General features: G+C 43.5%; 1 protein-coding gene across 2 annotated transcripts in view; it reads right to left on the bottom strand.

Moving 5' to 3' along the window:
• Positions 1-10,301: 10,301 nt before the first annotated feature.
• LOC109887876 (neprilysin-like) overlaps positions 10,302-18,527 on the bottom strand; it is an 85,715-nt gene continuing 77,489 nt past the window's right edge. For both annotated transcript variants that reach the window (XM_031796908.1, XM_031796909.1), the window contains exons 21-23: positions 14,989-15,084; positions 14,241-14,317; positions 10,302-13,508 (exon numbers count right to left, since the gene is read on the bottom strand). In XM_031796908.1, the coding sequence (XP_031652768.1) occupies positions 13,409-13,508; positions 14,241-14,317; positions 14,989-15,084 (273 nt within the window). In that variant the 3' untranslated portion in view covers positions 10,302-13,408. The remainder of the gene's footprint in view (positions 13,509-14,240; positions 14,318-14,988; positions 15,085-18,527) is intronic.

The following is an 18,527-nucleotide window of genomic DNA, read 5'->3' as shown; positions in this document are numbered from 1 at the left end:
GAACAGTATGATGTCCTAGTGGTAGGAACAGTATGATGTCCTAGTAGTAGGAACAGTATGATGTCCTAGTGGTAGGAACAGTATGATGTCCTAGTAGTAGGAACAGTATGATGTCCTAGTGGTAGGAACAGTATGATGTCCTAGTAGTAGGAACAGTATGATGTCCTAGTGGTAGGAACAGTATGATGTCCTAGTGGTAGTAGCAGTCTGATGTCCTAGTGGTAGGAACAGTATGATGTCCTAGTGGTAGTAGCAGTCTGATGTCCTAGTGGTAGAAACAGTATGATGTCCTAGTAGTAGGAACAGTATGATGTCCTAGTGGTAGGAACAGTATGATGTCCTAGTAGTAGGAACAGTATGATGTCCTAGTGGTAGGAACAGTATGATGTCCTAGTGGTAGTAGCAGTCTGATGTCCTAGTAGTAGTAGCAGTCTGATGTCCTAGTGGTAGTAGCAGTCTGATGTCCTAGTAGTAGGAACAGTATGATGTCCTAGTGGTAGTAGCAGTCTGATGTCCTAGTAGTAGGAACAGTATGATGTCCTAGTGGTAGTAGCAGTCTGATGTCCTAGTAGTAGGAACAGTATGATGTCCTAGTGGTAGTAGCAGTATGATGTCCTAGTGGTAGGAACAGTATGATGTCCTAGTGGTAGTAACAGTATGATGTCCTAGTAGTAGGAACAGTATGATGTCCTAGTGGTAGGAACAGTATGATGTCCTAGTAGTAGGAACAGTATGATGTCCTAGTGGTAGTAACAGTATGATGTCCTAGTGGTAGTAACAGTATGATGTCCTAGTGGTAGTAACAGTATGATGTCCTAGTGGTAGTAACAGTATGATGTCCTAGTAGTAGGAACAGTATGATGTCCTAGTGGTAGGAACAGTATGATGTCCTAGTAGTAGGAACAGTATGATGTCCTAGTGGTAGTAACAGTATGATGTCCTAGTGGTAGGAACAGTATGATGTCCTAGTAGTAGGAACAGTATGATGTCCTAGTGGTAGTAGCAGTATGATGTCCTAGTGGTAGTAGAAGTATGATGTCCTAGTGGTAGTAGCAGTATGATGTCCTAGTAGTAGGAACAGTATGATGTCCTAGTGGTAGTAGCAGTATGATGTCCTAGTGGTAGTAGCAGTATGATTTCCTAGTAGTAGTAGCAGTATGATGTCCTAGTGGTAGTAGCAGTATGATGTCCTAGTAGTAGGAACAGTATGATGTCCTAGTGGTAGTAACAGTATGATGTCCTAGTAGTAGGAACAGTATGATGTCCTAGTGGTAGTAACAGTATGATGTCCTAGTGGTAGTAACAGTATGATGTCCTAGTGGTAGTAGCAGTATGATGTCCTAGTGGTAGTAGCAGTATGATGTCCTAGTGGTAGTAGCAGTATGATGTCCTAATGGTAGTAGCAGTATGATGTCCTAGTGGTAGTAACAGTATGATGTCCTAGTGGTAGTAGCAGTATGATGTCCTAGTGGTAGTAGCAGTATGATGTCCTAGTGGTAGTAACAGTATGATGTCCTAGTGGTAGTAGCAGTATGATGTCCTAGTGGTAGTAGCAGTATGATGTCCTAATGGTAGTAGCAGTATGATGTCCTAGTGGTAGTAGCAGTATGATGTCCTAGTAGTAGGAACAGTATGATGTCCTAGTGGTAGTAACAGTATGATGTCCTAGTAGTAGGAACAGTATGATGTCCTAGTGGTAGTAACAGTATGATGTCCTAGTGGTAGTAACAGTATGATGTCCTAGTGGTAGTAGCAGTATGATGTCCTAGTGGTAGTAGCAGTATGATGTCCTAGTGGTAGGAACAGTATGATGTCCTAGTGGTAGGAACAGTATGATGTCCTAGTGGTAGGAACAGTATGATGTCCTAGTGGTAGTAGCAGTATGATGTCCTAGTGGTAGTAGCAGTATGATGTCCTAGTGGTAGTAGCAGTATGATGTCCTAGTGGTAGTAGCAGTATGATGTCCTAGTGGTAGTAGCAGTATGATGTCCTAGTAGTAGTAACAGTATGATGTCCTAGTGGTAGGAACAGTATGATGTCCTAGTAGTAGTAACAGTATGATGTCCTAGTGGTAGTAGCAGTATGATGTCCTAGTAGTAGTAACAGTATGATGTCCTAGTGGTAGGAACAGTATGATGTCCTAGTAGTAGTAGCAGTATGATGTCCTAGTGGTAGTAGCAGTATGATGTCCTAGTGGTAGGAACAGTATGATGTCCTAGTAGTAGTAACAGTATGATGTCCTAGTGGTAGGAACAGTATGATGTCCTAGTAGTAGTAACCGTATGATGTCCTAGTGGTAGTAGCAGTATGATGTCCTAGTGGTAGGAACAGTATGATGTCCTAGTAGTAGTAACAGTATGATGTTCTAGTGGTAGGAACAGTATGATGTCCTAGTAGTAGTAACAGTATGATGTCCTAGTGGTAGTAGCAGTATGATGTCCTAGTGGTAGTAGCAGTATGATGTCCTAGTGGTAGGAACAGTATGATGTCCTAGTGGTAGTAGCAGTATGATGTCCTAGTGGTAGTAGCAGTATGATGTCCTAGTGGTAGTAGCAGTATGATGTCTAGTGGTAGTAGCAGTATGATGTCCTAGTGGTAGTAGCAGTATGATGTCCTAGTGGTAGTAGCAGTATGATGTCCTAGTGGTAGTAGCAGTATGATGTCCTAGTAGTAGTAGCAGTATGATGTCCTAGTGGTAGTAGCAGTATGATGTCCTAGTAGTAGTAGCAGTATGATGTCCTAGTGGTAGTAGCAGTATGATGTCCTAGTGGTAGTAGCAGTATGATGTCCTAGTGGTAGTAGCAGTATGATGTCCTAGTGGTAGTAGCAGTAGATGTCCTAGTGGTAGTAGCAGTATGATGTCCTAGTGGTAGTAGCAGTATGATGTCCTAGTGGTAGTAGCAGTATGATGTCCTAGTAGTAGTAGCAGTATGATGTCCTAGTAGTAGTAGCAGTATGATGTCCTAGTGGTAGTAAGCAGTATGATGTCCTAGTAGTAGTAGCAGTATGATGTCCTAGTAGTAGTAGCAGTATGATGTCCTAGTGGTAGTAGCAGTATGATGTCCTAGTAGTAGTAGCAGTATGATGTCCTAGTAGTAGTAGCAGTATGAATGTCCTAGTGGTAGCAGTATGATGTCCTAGTGGTAGTAGCAGTATGATGTCCTAGTGGTAGTAGCAGTATGATGTCCTAGTAGTAGTAGCAGTATGATGTCCTAGTAGTAGTAGCAGTATGATGTCCTAGTAGTAGTAGCAGTATGATGTCCTAGTGGTAGTAGCAGTATGATGTCCTAGTAGTAGTAGCAGTATGATGTCCTAGTAGTAGTAGCAGTATGATGTCTAGTAGTAGTAACAGTATGATGTCCTAGTGGTAGTAGCAGTATGATGTCCTAGTGGTAGTAGCAGTATGATGTCCTAGTGGTAGTAGCAGTATGATGTCCTAGTGGGTAGTAGCAGTATGCAGTAGATGTCCTAGTAGTAGTAGCAGTATGATGTCCTAGTGGTAGTAGCAGTATGATGTCCTAGTGGTAGTAGCAGTATGATGTCCTAGTGGTAGTAGCAGTATGATGTCCTAGTGGTAGTAGCAGTATGATGTCCTAGTAGTAGTAGCAGTATGATGTCCTAGTAGTAGTAGCAGTATGATGTCCTAGTGTAGTAGCAGTATGATGTCTAGGTAGTAGCAGTATGATGTCCTAGTGGTAGTAGCAGTATGATGTCCTAGTGGTAGTAGCAGTATGATGTCCTATTGGTAGTAGCAGTATGATGTCCTAGTGGTAGTAGCAGTATGATGTCCTAGTGGTAGTAGCAGTATGATGTCCTAGTGGTAGTAGCAGTATGATGTCCTAGTGGTAGTAGCAGTATGATGTCCTAGTGGTAGTAGCAGTATGATGTCCTAGTAGTAGTAGCAGTATGATGTCCTAGTGGTAGTAGCAGTATGATGTCCTAGTGGTAGTAGCAGTATGATGTCCTAGTGGTAGTAGCAGTATGATGTCCTAGTAGGTAGTAGCAGTATGATGTCCTAGTAGTAGTAGCAGTATGATGTCCTAGTAGTAGTAGCAGTATGATGTCCTAGTAGTAGTAGCCAGTATGATGTCCTAGTAGTAGTAGCAGTATGATGTCCTAGTAGTAGTAGCAGTATGATGTCTAGTAGTAGTAGCAGTATGATGTCCTAGTAGTAGTAGCAGTATGATGTCCTAGTAGTAGTAGCAGTATGATGTCCTAGTAGTAGTAGCAGTATGATGTCCTAGTAGTAGTAGCAGTATGATGTCCTAGTAGTAGTAGCAGTATGATGTCCTAGTGGTAGTAGCAGTATGATGTCCTAGTGGTAGTAACAGTATGATGTCCTAGTGGTAGTAGCAGTATGATGTCCTAGTGGTAGTAGCAGTATGATGTCCTAGTAGTAGTAGCAGTATGATGTCCTAGTGGTAGTAGCAGTATGATGTCCTAGTGGTAGTAGCAGTATGATGTCCTAGTGGTAGTAGCAGTATGATGTCCTAGTAGTAGTAGCAGTATGATGTCCTAGTGGTAGTAGCAGTATGATGTCCTAGTGGTAGTAGCAGTATGATGTCCTAGTGGTAGTAGCAGTATGATGTCCTAGTAGTAGTAGCAGTATGATGTCCTAGTGGTAGTAGCAGTATGATGTCCTAGTAGTAGTAGCAGTATGATGTCCTAGTGGTAGTAGCAGTATGATGTCCTAGTGGTAGTAGCAGTATGATGTCCTAGTGGTAGTAGCAGTATGATGTCCTAGTGGTAGTAGCAGTATGATGTCCTAGTGGTAATAGCAGTATGATGTCCTAGTGGTAGTAGCAGTATGATGTCCTAGTGGTAGTAGCAGTATGATGTCCTAGTGGTAGTAGCAGTATGATGTCCTAGTGGTAGTAGCAGTATGAGTCCTAGTGGTAGTAGCAGTATGATGTCCTAGTGATAGTAGCAGTATGATGTCCTAGTTGTAGTAGCAGTATGATGTCCTAGTGTAGTAGCAGTATGATGTCCTAGTGGTAGTAGCAGTATGATGTCCTAGTGGTAGTAGCAGTATGATGTCCTAGTGGTAGTAGCAGTATGATGTCCTAGTGGTAGTAGCAGTATGATGTCCTAGTGGTAGTAGCAGTATGAATGTCCTAGTAGTAGTAACAGTATGAAGTCCTAGTGGTAGTAGCAGTATGATGTCCTAGTGGTAGTAGCAGTATGATGTCCTAGTGGTAGTAGCAGTATGATGTCCTAGTGGTAGTAGCAGTATGATGTCCTAGTGGTAGTAGCAGTATGATGTCTAGTGGTAGTAGCCAGTATGATGTCCTAGTGGTAGTAGCAGTATGATGTCCTAGTGGTAGTAGCAGTATGATGTCCTAGTGGTAGTAGCAGTATGATGTCCTAGTGGTAGTAGCAGTATGATGTCCTAGTGGTTAGTAGCAGTATGATGTCCTAGTGGTAGTAGCAGTATGATGTCCTAGTGGTAGTAGCAGTATGATGTCCTAGTGTTAGGAACAGTATGATGTCCTAGTGGTAGTAGCAGTATGATGTCCTAGTAGTAGCATTAAAAAGTATGATGTCCTAGTAAGTAGTAGCAGTATGATGTCCCTAGTAGTAGTACGCAGTATGATGTCCTAGTAGTAGTAAGCAGTATGATGTCCTAGTAGTAGTAAGCCAGTATCGATGTCCCTAGTAGTAGTAGCAGTATGATGTCCTAGTAGTAGTAGCAGTATGATGTCCTAGTGGTAGTAGCAGTATGATGTCCTAGTGGTAAAGTTTAGAGCAGTATGATGTCCTAGTGGTAGTAGCAGTATGATGTCCTAGTAGGTAGTAGCAGTATGATGTCCCTAGTGGTAGTAGCAGTATGATGTCCTAGTGGTAGTAGCAGTATGATGTCCTAGTGGTAGTAGCAGTATGATGTCTAGTAGTAGTAGCAGTATGATGTCTAGTGGTAGTAGCAGTATGATGTCCTAGTGGTAGTAGCAGTATGATGTCCTAGTGGTTAGTAGCCATAGTATGATGTCCTAGTGTAGTAGCAGTATGATGTCCTAGTGGTAGTAGCAGTATGATGTCCTAGTAGTAGTAGCAGTATGATGTCCTAGTGGTAGTAGCAGTATGATGTCCTAGTGTAGTAGCAGTATGATGTCCTAGTGGTAGTAGCAGTATGATGTCCTAGTGGTAGTAGCAGTATGATGTCCTAGTGGTAGTAGCAGTAATGATGTCCTAGTGGTAGTAGCAGTAATGATGGTCCTCGACGAGGTTGTGGTAGTAGGCAGTATGATGTCCTAGTGGTAGTAGCAGTATGATGTCCTAGGTAGTAGTAGGCAGTATGATAGTCCTAGTGGTAGTAGCAGTATGATGTCCTAGTGGTAGTAGCAGTATGATGTCCTAGTGATAGTAACAGTATGATGTCCTAGTGGTAGTAGCAGTATGATGTCTAGTGGTAGTAGCAGTATGATGTCCTAGTGGTAGTAGCAGTATGATGTCCTAGTGGTAGTAGCAGTATGATGTCCTAGTGGTAGTAGCAGTATGATGTCCTAGTGGTAGTAGCAGTATGATGTCCTAGTGGTAGTAAGCAGTATGATGTCCTAGTAGTAGTAACAGTATGAAGTCCTAGTGGTAGTAGCAGTATGATGTCCTAGTGGTAGTAGCAGTATGATGTCCTAGTGGTAGTAGCAGTATGATGTCCTAGTGGTAGTAGCAGTATGATGTCCTAGTGGTAGTAGCAGTATGATGTCCTAGTGGTAGTAGCAGTATGATGTCCTAGTGGTAGTAGCAGTATGATGTCCTAGTGGTAGTAGCAGTATGATGTCCTAGTGGTAGTAGCAGTATGATGTCCTAGTGGTAGTAGCAGTATGATGTCCTAGTGGTAGTAGCAGTATGATGTCCTAGTGGTAGTAGCAGTATGATGTCCTAGTGTTAGGAACAGTATGATGTCCTAGTGGTAGTAGCAGTATGATGTCCTAGTAGTAGTAGCAGTATGATGTCCTAGTGGTAGTAGCAGTATGATGTCCTAGTGGTAGTAGCAGTATGATGTCCTAGTGGTAGTAGCAGTATGATGTCCTAGTAGTAGTAGCAGTATGATGTCCTAGTGGTAGTAGCAGTATGATGTCCTAGTGTAGTAGCAGTATGATGTCCTAGTGGTAGTAGCAGTATGATGTCCTAGTGGTAGTAGCAGTATGATGTCCTAGTGGTAGTAGCAGTATGATGTCCTAGTGGTAGTAGCAGTATGATGTCCTAGTAGTAGTAGCAGTATGATGTCCTAGTGGTAGTAGCAGTATGATGTCCTAGTGGTAGTAGCAGTATGATGTCCTAGTGGTAGTAGCAGTATGATGTCTAGTGGTTAGTAGCAGTATGATGTCCTAGTGGTAGTAGCAGTATGATGTCCTAGTGGTAGTAGCAGTATGATGTCCTAGTGGTAGTAGCAGTATGATGTCCTAGTGGTAGTAGCAGTATGATGTCCTAGTGGTAGTAGCAGTATGATGTCCTAGTGGTAGTAGCAGTATGATGTCCTAGTGGTAGGAACAGTATGATGTCCTAGTGGTAGTAGCAGTGTGATGTCCTAGTGGTAGTAGCAGTATGATGTCCTAGTGGTAGTAACAGTATGATGTCCTAGTGGTAGGAACAGTATGATGTCCTAGTGGTAGTAGCAGTATGATGTCCTAGTGGTAGTAGCAGTATGATGTCCTAGTGGTAGTAGCAGTATGATGTCCTAGTGGTAGTAGCAGTATGATGTCCTAGTGGTAGTAGCAGTATGATGTCCTAGTGGTAGGAACAGTATGATGTCCTAGTGGTAGTAGCAGTATGATGTCCTAGTGGTAGTAGCAGTATGATGTCCTAGTGGTAGTAGCAGTATGATGTCCTAGTGGTAGTAGCAGTATGATGTCCTAGTGGTAGTAGCAGTATGATGTCCTAGTGGTAGTAGCAGTATGATGTCCTAGTGGTAGTAGCAGTATGATGTCCTAGTGGTAGTAACAGTATGATGTCCTAGTGGTAGTAGCAGTATGATGTCCTAGTGGTAGTAACAGTATGATGTCCTAGTGGTAGTAGCAGTATGATGTCCTAGTGGTAGTAGCAGTATGATGTCCTAGTGGTAGTAGCAGTATGATGTCCTAGTGGTAGTAGCAGTATGATGTCCTAGTGGTAGTAGCAGTATGATGTCCTAGTGGTAGTAGCAGTATGATGTCCTAGTGGTAGTAACAGTATGATGTCCTAGTGGTAGTAGCAGTATGATGTCCTAGTGGTAGTAACAGTATGATGTCCTAGTGGTAGTAGCAGTATGATGTCCTAGTGGTAGTAGCAGTATGATGTCCTAGTGGTAGTAGCAGTATGATGTCCTAGTGGTAGTAGCAGTATGATGTCCTAGTAGTAGTAGCAGTATGATGTCCTAGTGGTAGTAGCAGTATGATGTCCTAGTGGTAGTAGCAGTATGATGTCCTAGTGGTAGTAGCAGTATGATGTCCTAGTGGTAGTGTGTCTCTCTATGGACGCGGGACGTATTATTATTATTTTTTATATATATATTTTTTTTTACATTTTCCAATTTAGAACATTCAAAACAAAAGTAAAAAGATATTAGACAACGGTAGGACAAAGTGACAGTAACAGACGAGCGTAACAAAAAATAAATAATAATAATTATATATACAAACATACAATAAGAAAAAAATAATAACGAGACATTGGATCACCTGCCGTAAGGCTACATATTATACATTACGTGTGAAACATTATGTGAGGATTATATAGAGATTCAATCAATGAGATGTGGCGGGAGATTCTCCATATAGTCAATAAAAGGTTGCCAAATTCGAGCAAACTGAATGAGCTGTAGTTTGCTAACATACTGGAATTCCCGCGATGTGATTGGATGTTCATTATTTGACTAGGCTACCTGCTACCTGTATCTGACATTGATGTGATTGGATGTTCATTATTTGACTAGGCTACCTGCTACCTGTATCTGACATTGTGTTGTTATTTCACTGATCACTCGATGGTTTCATTACATTTTTTGGCAGTGACACGAGGCTACTCAGGCGAGAAAATAAACAAACCCAAATGTATAGCCCAATTGGAAAGTCTAAATGGACTGTTTGAAAATGTGAGAAAAAAAAATATATATATATTATGGAAAAAAATATATGTGAATCACATTCTTATTTGGCGTACCCCAGACTTATGACAATGACAGTCCCTTTGTGACACACACACGCACGCACGCACGCACGCACGCACACACACGCACACACACACACACACACACACACACACACACACACACACACACACACACACACACACACACACACACACACACACACACACTCACTCTCGAGGTAGACATATACCAAAACCGCCCTTACCAATAGTAGCACAATGAGATTATAGAAAAGAGCCGCGTTGCATCTCGCAGAGCTGGGCTGTCTCAGAGATTAGGGAAAGTCCAAGGAAAACTCTGTGTTGCCTGGTAACTGGCTGTACAGGATGTCCATCCACTTGTTTTCATCTCAGATAGACCCTGATGGTACAGTATCACTCTCTCCCTGTCTTTTTCTATCTCGCCCTCTGTCTCCCTGTCTTTTTCTCGCCCGCCCTCTCTCTCCCTGTCTCTCTTTCTCTCCCACTCTCTCCCTTTCTCTTTCTCTCCTGCCCTCTCTCTCCCTTTGTCTTTCTCTGTGTCCCTCTCTCTCCCTTTGTCTTTCTCTGTGTCCCTCTCTCTCCCTTTGTCTCCCTCTCTCTCCCTTTGTCTCTCTCTGTCTCCCTCTCTCTCCCTGTCTTTCTCTCTTGCCCTCTCTCTCCCTTTGTCTCTCTCTGTCTCCCTCTCCCCCTCTCTCTCTCCCTCTACATCTCTTCCTCTCTCACCCTCTCTCTGTCTCCCTCTGCATCTCTCCCTCTCTCACCCTCTCTCTGTCTCCCTCTACATCTCTCCCTCTCTCACCCTCTCTGTCTCACTCTACAGCTCTTCCTCTCTCACCCTCTCTCTGTCTCCCTCTCCCCCTCTCTCTGTCTCCCTCTCCCCCTCTCTCTGTCTCCCTCTACATCTCTCCCTCTCTCTGTCTCCCTCTACATCTCTCTCAGTCTCCCTCTATATCTCTTCCTCTCTCACCCTCTCTCTGTCTCCCTCTGCATCTCTCCCCCTCTCGCATACTTAAACAAAATGTTTTATTTCACCTTTATTGAACCAGGTAAGCCATTTGAGAACAAGTTCTCATTTACAACTGTGACCAGGCCAAGATAAAGAAAAGCAGCACGTACCACACACACACAATAAGTGAAACCTGCTCCTGAAGGATTCATTATTATAGTAAAAAATGTCAAGATGCTCATCATTATTGTCATCAGGATTTTTTATTTATTACAAAGTATCTAAAAACAGGCAACTGAGGTATATCTGTCTGTCCTACAGGTGGGATGGTTGTGTGTGTGTGTGTGTGTGTGTGTGTGTGTGTGTGTGTGTGTGTGTGTGTGTGTGTGTGTGTGTGTGTGTGTGTGTGTGTGTGTGTTGGGGAGGGGTACCATATACAGAGAAAGCAGTGTGAGTGGACATGGCAACACTTACAGGGGACATTTTGAGAAACAGTCATGTTTTGAGTCCCATGACACATTGTGGACTGAACCTAATTTTCCCATTCAAAGAAAATCAATATGGATACAGTGACACCAACCAGATTTACAGGGGCAAAGATTCTGCTTTCTTTTACAAAGGCATAAAAGACAAAAAATAAACACTTTGTAAATCTATATTTACAAGAAACCATACTAATGATGTAATCAACAGCGAAAACACGTTTGATTGGTTTGCCGTGTCTGTGTGTTTGAAAGAGAGAGGAGAGAGAGAAGAGAGAGAGAGAAGAGAGAGAGAGAAGAGAGAGAGAGAAGAGAGAGAGAGAAGAGAGAGAAGGAGGAGAGAGAGAAGAGAGAGAGAGAAGAGAGAGAGAGAAGAGAGAGAAGGAGGAGAGAGAGAGAGAAGAGAGAAAAGAAGAGGGAGAGAGAGAGGTGGGAGAGAGAAGAGAGAGAAGATAGATAAGAGAGAGACAGAGAAGAAAAATAGATGAGAGAGAGGAGGGAGAGGTTATTCGTGGCACGCTTTTAACAGGAAAATATTATTTGAGATTGCTGGAAACCAGAGAGGCTCATATAGGGATTTGAAATTGGGAAACTTTAGCGTTAACCGTGTGTGTGTGTGTGTGTGTGTGTGTGTGTGTGTGTGTGTAACAGTGAATGTGAATGAGAGAAAAAAAGAGAGCGATAGAGAAATAGAAATGGAGAGAATCAGAAGAGGGAGAAGAGATTGAGAGAGGAGAGATTAGAGAGACAGAAGAGAAGGGAGTAGAGAGAGAAGATAGAGAGTGAGAGAAAGGAGAGATGAGAGAGGAGAGGTGAGAGAGTGAGAGAGAGGAGAGGGAGAGAAGAGAAGAGAGAAGAAAAAGAGATAAGAGAGAGAGGAGGGAGAAGTTATTCATGTCACGGTTTTAAATCAGGAAAATATTGTCTGAGAATGCTGGAAACCAGAGAGGCTCATATAGGGATTTGAAATTGGAAATCTTTGGCGTTAACAGTGTGTGTGGAGACTGATGAGGGAAGGACGGCTCATAGTAATGGCTGGAATGGAGTAAATGGAACGGTATCAAATATATGATTTCCATGTGTTTGATACCATTCCATTGACTCCATTCCAGCCATTACTATGAGCCGTCCTCCCCTCATCAGCCTCCACTGGTGGGTGGGTGTGGTTTCACTACAAACCAGACTTCCTCTGCCCCCCACACACAAAACAGCAGTAGCTCTATGGGTTATGTAAGGCTTCCTAAGCTTGTTGAAAAATGTAGCGGTCACACCCAGACAAAAAACACACATAAACAAATACAAACACCCACACGCACAGAGAACACCAGAAGAGGTTGGATCTATCGGAGGACAGGCTCATTCTAACGGTTGGATCGGAATCAATGGAACGGAGTCAATGGAACGGAATCAATGGAACGGAATCAATGGAACGGAATCAATGGAACGGAATCAATGGAACGGAATCAATGGAACGGAGTCAATGGAACGGAGTCAATGGAACGGAGTCAATGGAACGGAGTCAATGGAACGGAGTCAATGGAACGGAATCAATGGAACGGAGTCAATGGAACGGAGTCAATGGAACGGAGTCAATAGAACGGAGTCAATAGAACGGAGTCAATGGAACGGAGTCAATGGAACGGAGTCAATGGAACGGAATCAATGGAACGGAGTCAATGGAACGGAGTCAATGGAACGGAATCAATGGAACGGAATCAATGGAACGGAATCAATGGAACGGAATCAATGGAACGGAGTCAATGGAACGGAGTCAATGGAACGGAATCAATGGAACGGAATCAATGGAACGGAATCAATGGAACGGAATCAATGGAACTGAGTCAAACACTTTGTTTCCATGTGTTTGATACCATTCCATTGATTCCAGTCCAGCCATTACAATGAGCCCGTCCTCCTATATTCCCCCTCACCAGCCTCTTTTGCTGAACACATGGTGAAGTTTAAATTAAGCTCACATTCTTACAGTATAATAAAATATGAATGTGTTTGGTATATGTCAATTCCTGACCAGATAGGTCACCCAACTGATTCCAAGGCAACAACTTCATTTTGGTTCAATGCTTGTAGAAATAAACAGTTGGCACCCATTTTGGTTCAATGCTTGTAGAAATAAACAGTTGGCACCCATTTTGGTTCAATGCTTGTAGAAATAAACAGTTGGCACCCATTTTGGTTCAATGCTTGTAGAAATAAACAGTTGGCACCCATTTTGAAGCTATGTTAACCTTATATACAGAACATTTATGCTATTCTAATTATACTCATTGGTGTATAGTCAGTCAAATAAAATGTTATTTTCTTAAATATACAATAAAATAGAATCCCCCCTGTACAGGGGAGACTATCGATCACTGTCAATGTATACTCATCTAGAACGTATTGATATACAGTATACATTCTGGTTTATATGTCGTGTAAAACAAATAACATTTTAGACAAACAAAGTGACAGTTTAGAATAATGGACGTGGTTCAAAAGTCTGTCTGTCTGTCTGTCTGTCTGTCTGTCAAAAAAGAAGAATCCTGATTGAAATGTTAAGGGAGAAATTGAATTGAAAAGTACATTTCGTGACTGTATTCAGTGGAAAGCGGTGACCTGGGTGATCGGGTGAAGAGCCTGGGAGCTGGATATGAACAGCCCTCTGTAGTCCCTTGAAGCTGGTTGTTCTGTACGATCAGTGTAGCAGTCCTGGTCCCACCCTGAAGTGAACTGGGGAACATCGACTATATCCCTGTCCCAGAATAGTGCTCTAACAGTCAAGGTGGGAAAATGAGGTGATGAGGGGGAAGAGGACACAAGCCCACCTCTCACCCTCCACCAGCCTCAGGGCAAGGCTAGTGTCAGGACTACAGTATCACCAGACTTGACAAGTCTTGTCAGGCACCATGTAGCTGTTCTTGGGACAGTTGAAGGCCTTGGCAAACTCTGGGAAGTTCTGGAGGGACCCCAGAACCCTGAACAGGAAAAGGTCATTATTGGCGAGAACGACGAGGCAATCACCACAACTGGTGTCCCAGGTCTAAATCCGACACTCATTAAAATGAAATAAGGAAAACCAGAGACACTGAGGAACACAAACCATTAATATGGACATAGATGAGGTGAGGGGAAGAGGAAGTGGCCTTGGGTTAATATGGACAGAGATGAGGTGAGGGGAAGAGGAAGTGGCCCTGGGTTAATATGGACATAGATGAGGTGAGGGGAAGAGGAAGTGGCCTTGGGTTAATATGGACAGAGATGAGGTGAGGGGAAGAGGAAGTGGCCCTGGGTTAATATGGACATAGATGAGGTGAGGGGAAGAGGAAGTGGCCCTGGGTTAATATGGACAGAGATGAGGTGAGGGGAAGAGGAAGTGGCCCTGGGTTAATATGGACATAGATGAGGTGAGGGGAAGAGGAAGTGGCCTTGGGTTAATATGGACAGAGATGGAGTGAGGGGAAGAGGAAGTTGCCCTGGGTTAATATGGACAGAGATGAGGTGAGGGGAAGAGGAAGTGGCCTTGGGTTAATATGGACAGAGATGGAGTGAGGGGAAGAGGAAGTGGCCCTGGGTTAATATGTACAGACTTGGAGTGAGATGAAGAGGAAGTGGCCCTGAGTTAATATGGACAGAGATGGAGTGAGGGGAAGAGGAAGTGGCATTGATTGATACAGGAAAGGAATGGAATGAGGAGTGAGAGATCGTACCTGAACTTCCCTGGACTGTGTACATCTACTTTGATGGAGTTGACAGCTTGTTCTGGTCGATGTGTTCCACACCACACCTGGAGGAGGAAGAGATGGGAGTAAGATTGGATGGGTGGATGTCACAGCCTTTCATCCACCCATCCATCCATTCAATCATTCATCCACCCATTCATCCAACCAACCATCCATTCAATCATTCATCCACCCACCCATCCATTCACCCACCCACCCACCCACCCACTCATCCATTCATTCACCCACCCACCCACCCATCCATCCATCCATCCATCCACACACCCACCCACCCAACCACCCACAAACCCACCCACCAACCCACCCACCCACCCACCCACCCACCCATTCATTCATCCATCCATCCATCCATCCACCCATTCACCCATCCATCCACCCACCCAGTCACCCACCCATCCATCTATCCATTCACCCATCCATCCATCCATTCATCCACCCATCCATCCACCCATCCATCCATTCACCCACCCACCCACCCACCCACCCATCCATCCATCCATCCATTCATCCATCCATCCATCCATCCACCCATCAATCCATTCATCCACCCATCCATCCACCCATCAATCCATTCATCCACCCATCCATCCATCCATTCACCCACCCACCCACCCATTCATCCACCAATCCATTCATTCACCCACCCCATCCGTCCATTCATCCATCCATTTATCCATCCGTCCATTCATTCACCCATCCATTCATCCATTCTGACCTGGGCGAAGTTGACAAAGAAGAGTTGTTGATGGTTGAGGTGTATTCCAGGCAGGAGAGGCTCATTCCCATTCTTCTCCACATAGTTCAGGTATGCCTGAAATCATCACAACACCACTTCAAACCTCACTGGCCTGAAATCATCACAATACCACTTCAAACCTCACTGGCCTGAAATCATTACAACACCACTTCAAACCTCACTGGCCTGAAATCATTACAACACCACTTCAAACCTCACTGGCCTGAAATCATTACAACACCACTTCAAACCTCACTGGCCTGAAATCATTACAACACCACTTCAAACCTCACTGGCCTGAAATCATCACAATACCACTTCAAACCTCACTGGCCTGAAATCATCACAATACCACTTCAAACCTCACTGGCCTGAAATCATCACAATACCACTTCAAACCTCACTGGCCTGAAATCATCACAATACCACTTCAAACCTCACTGGCCTGAAATCATTACAACACCACTTCAAACCTCACTGGCCTGAAATCATTACAACACCACTTCAAACCTCTCTGGCCTGAAATCATCACAATACCACTTTTAAACCTCACTGGCCTGAAATCATTACAACACCACTTCAAACCTCACTGGCCTGAAATCATCACAATACCACTTCAAACCTCACTGGCCTGAAATCATCACAATACCACTTCAAACCTCACTGGCCTGAAATCATCACAATACCACTTCAAACCTCACTGGCCTGAAATCATCACAATACCACTTCAAACCTCACTGGCCTGAAATCATTACAACACCACTTCAAACCTCACTGGCCTGAAATCATTACAACACCACTTCAAACCTCTCTGGCCTGAAATCATCACAATACCACTTCAAACCTCACTGGCCTGAAATCATTGCAACACCACTTCAAACCTCTCTGGCCTGAAATCATCACAATACCACTTCAAACCTCTCTGGCCTGAAATCATCACAATACCACTTCAAACCTCTCTGGCCTGAAATCATCACAATACCACTTCAAACCTCTCTGGCCTGAAATCATCACAATACCACTTCAAACCTCTCTGGCCTGAAATCATCACAATACCACTTCAAACCTCACTGGCCTGAAATCATCACAATACCACTTCAAACCTCTCTGGCCTGAAATCATTACAACACCACTTCAAACCTCTCTGGCCTGAAATCATCACAATACCACTTCAAACCTCTCTGGCCTGAAATCATTACAACACCACTTCAAACCTCTCTGGCCTGAAATCATCACAATACCACTTCAAACCTCACTGGCCTGAAATCATTACAACACCACTTCAAACCTCTCTGGCCTGAAATCATGACAATACCACTTCAAACCTCTCTGGCCTGAAATCATCACAATACCACTTCAAACCTCTCTGGCCTGAAATCATCACAATACCACTTCAAACCTCTCTGGCCTGAAATCATCACAATACCACTTCAAACCTCTCTGGCCTGAAATCATCACAATACCACTTCAAACCTCACTGGCCTGAAATCATCACAATACCACTTCAAACCTCTCTGGCCTGAAATCATCACAATACCACTTCAAACCTCTCTGGCCTGAAATCATCACAATACCACTTCAAACCTCTCTGGCCTGAAATCATCACAATACCACTTCAAACCTCTCTGGCCTGAAATCATTACAACACCACTTCAAACCTCTCTGGCCTGAAATCATCACAATACCACTTCAAACCTCTCTGGCCTGAAATCATTACAACACCACTTCAAACCTCTCTGGCCTGAAATCATTACAACACCACTTCAAACCTCTCTGGCCTGAAATCATTACAACACCACTTCAAACCTCACTGGCCTGAAATCATTACAACACCACTTCAAACCTCACTGGCCTGAAATCATCACAATACCACTTCAAACCTCACTGGCCTGAAATCATCACAATACCACTTCAAACCTCACTGGCCTGAAATCATTACAACACCACTTCAAACCTCACTGGCCTGAAATCATCACAATACCACTTCAAACCTCTCTGGCCTGAAATCATCACAATACCACTTCAAACCTCTCTGGCCTGAAATCATCACAATACCACTTCAAACCTCTCTGGCCTGAAATCATCACAATACCACTTCAAACCTCACTGGCCTGAAATCATCACAATACCACTTCAAACCTCACTGGCCTGAAATCATTACAACACCACTTCAAACCTCTCTGGCCTGAAATCATCACAATACCACTTCAAACCTCACTGGCCTGAAATCATTACAACACCACTTCAAACCTCACTGGCCTGAAATCATCACAATACCACTTCAAACCTCACTGGCCTGAAATCATTACAACACCACTTCAAACCTCACTGGCCTGAAATCATTACAACACCACTTCAAACCTCTCTGGCCTGAAATCATCACAATACCACTTCAAACCTCACTGGCCTGAAATCATTACAAACACCACTTCAAACCTCACTGGCCTGAAATCATTACAACACCACTTCAAACCTCACTGGCCTGAAATCATTACAACACCACTTCAAACCTCTCTGGCCTGAAATCATTACAACACCACTTCAAACCTCACTGGCCTGAAATCATTACAACACCACTTCAAACCTCTCTGGCCTGAAATCATTACAACACCACTTCAAACCTCTCTGGCCTGAAATCATTACAACACCACTTCAAACCTCTCTGGCCTGAAATCATCACAATACCACTTCAAACCTCACTGGCCTGAAATCATTACAACACCACTTCAAACCTCACTGGCCTGAAATCATTACAACACCACTTCAAACCTCACTGGCCTGAAATCATTACAACACCACTTCAAACCTCACTGGCCTGAAATCATTACAACACCACTTCAAACCTCTCTGGCCTGAAATCATTACAACACCACTTCAAACCTCTCTGGCCTGAAATCATTACAACACCACTTCAAACCTCACTGGCCTGAAATCATTACAACACCACTTCAAACCTCACTGGCCTGAAATCATTACAACACCACTTCAAACCTCACTGGCCTGAAATCATTACAACACCACTTCAAACCTCTCTGGCCTGAAATCATTACAACACCACTTCAAACCTCACTGGCCTGAAATCATTACAACACCACTTCAAACCTCACTGGCCTGAAATCATTACAACACCACTTCAAACCTCTCTGGCCTGAAATCATTACAACACCACTTCAAACCTCACTGGCCTGAAATCATTACAACACCACTTCAAACCTCTCTGGCCTGAAATCATTACAACACCACTTCAAACCTCTCTGGCCTGAAATCATTACAACACCACTTCAAACCTCACTGGCCTGAAATCATCACAATACCACTTCAAACCTCACTGGCCTGAAATCATCACAATACCACATATAAAGTAAACATAGGGCTCTCAGAATCTGTGAAGAAGTGTTCTCCATCCCTCCGTCATCACTTTGTCTTCCCTCTGGACACTAACCCGAGACGCCTGGTTGGCCAATCACATTGCTCATTACTCACACCATGCTCCGAGAGCATGTCTAATGGTTCAATCA

This window comes from Oncorhynchus kisutch, linkage group LG18, assembly GCF_002021735.2.
Source record: "Oncorhynchus kisutch isolate 150728-3 linkage group LG18, Okis_V2, whole genome shotgun sequence".
Lineage (NCBI taxonomy): Eukaryota > Metazoa > Chordata > Actinopteri > Salmoniformes > Salmonidae > Oncorhynchus > Oncorhynchus kisutch.
This window is presented reverse-complemented; position numbering and strand designations above follow the sequence as displayed.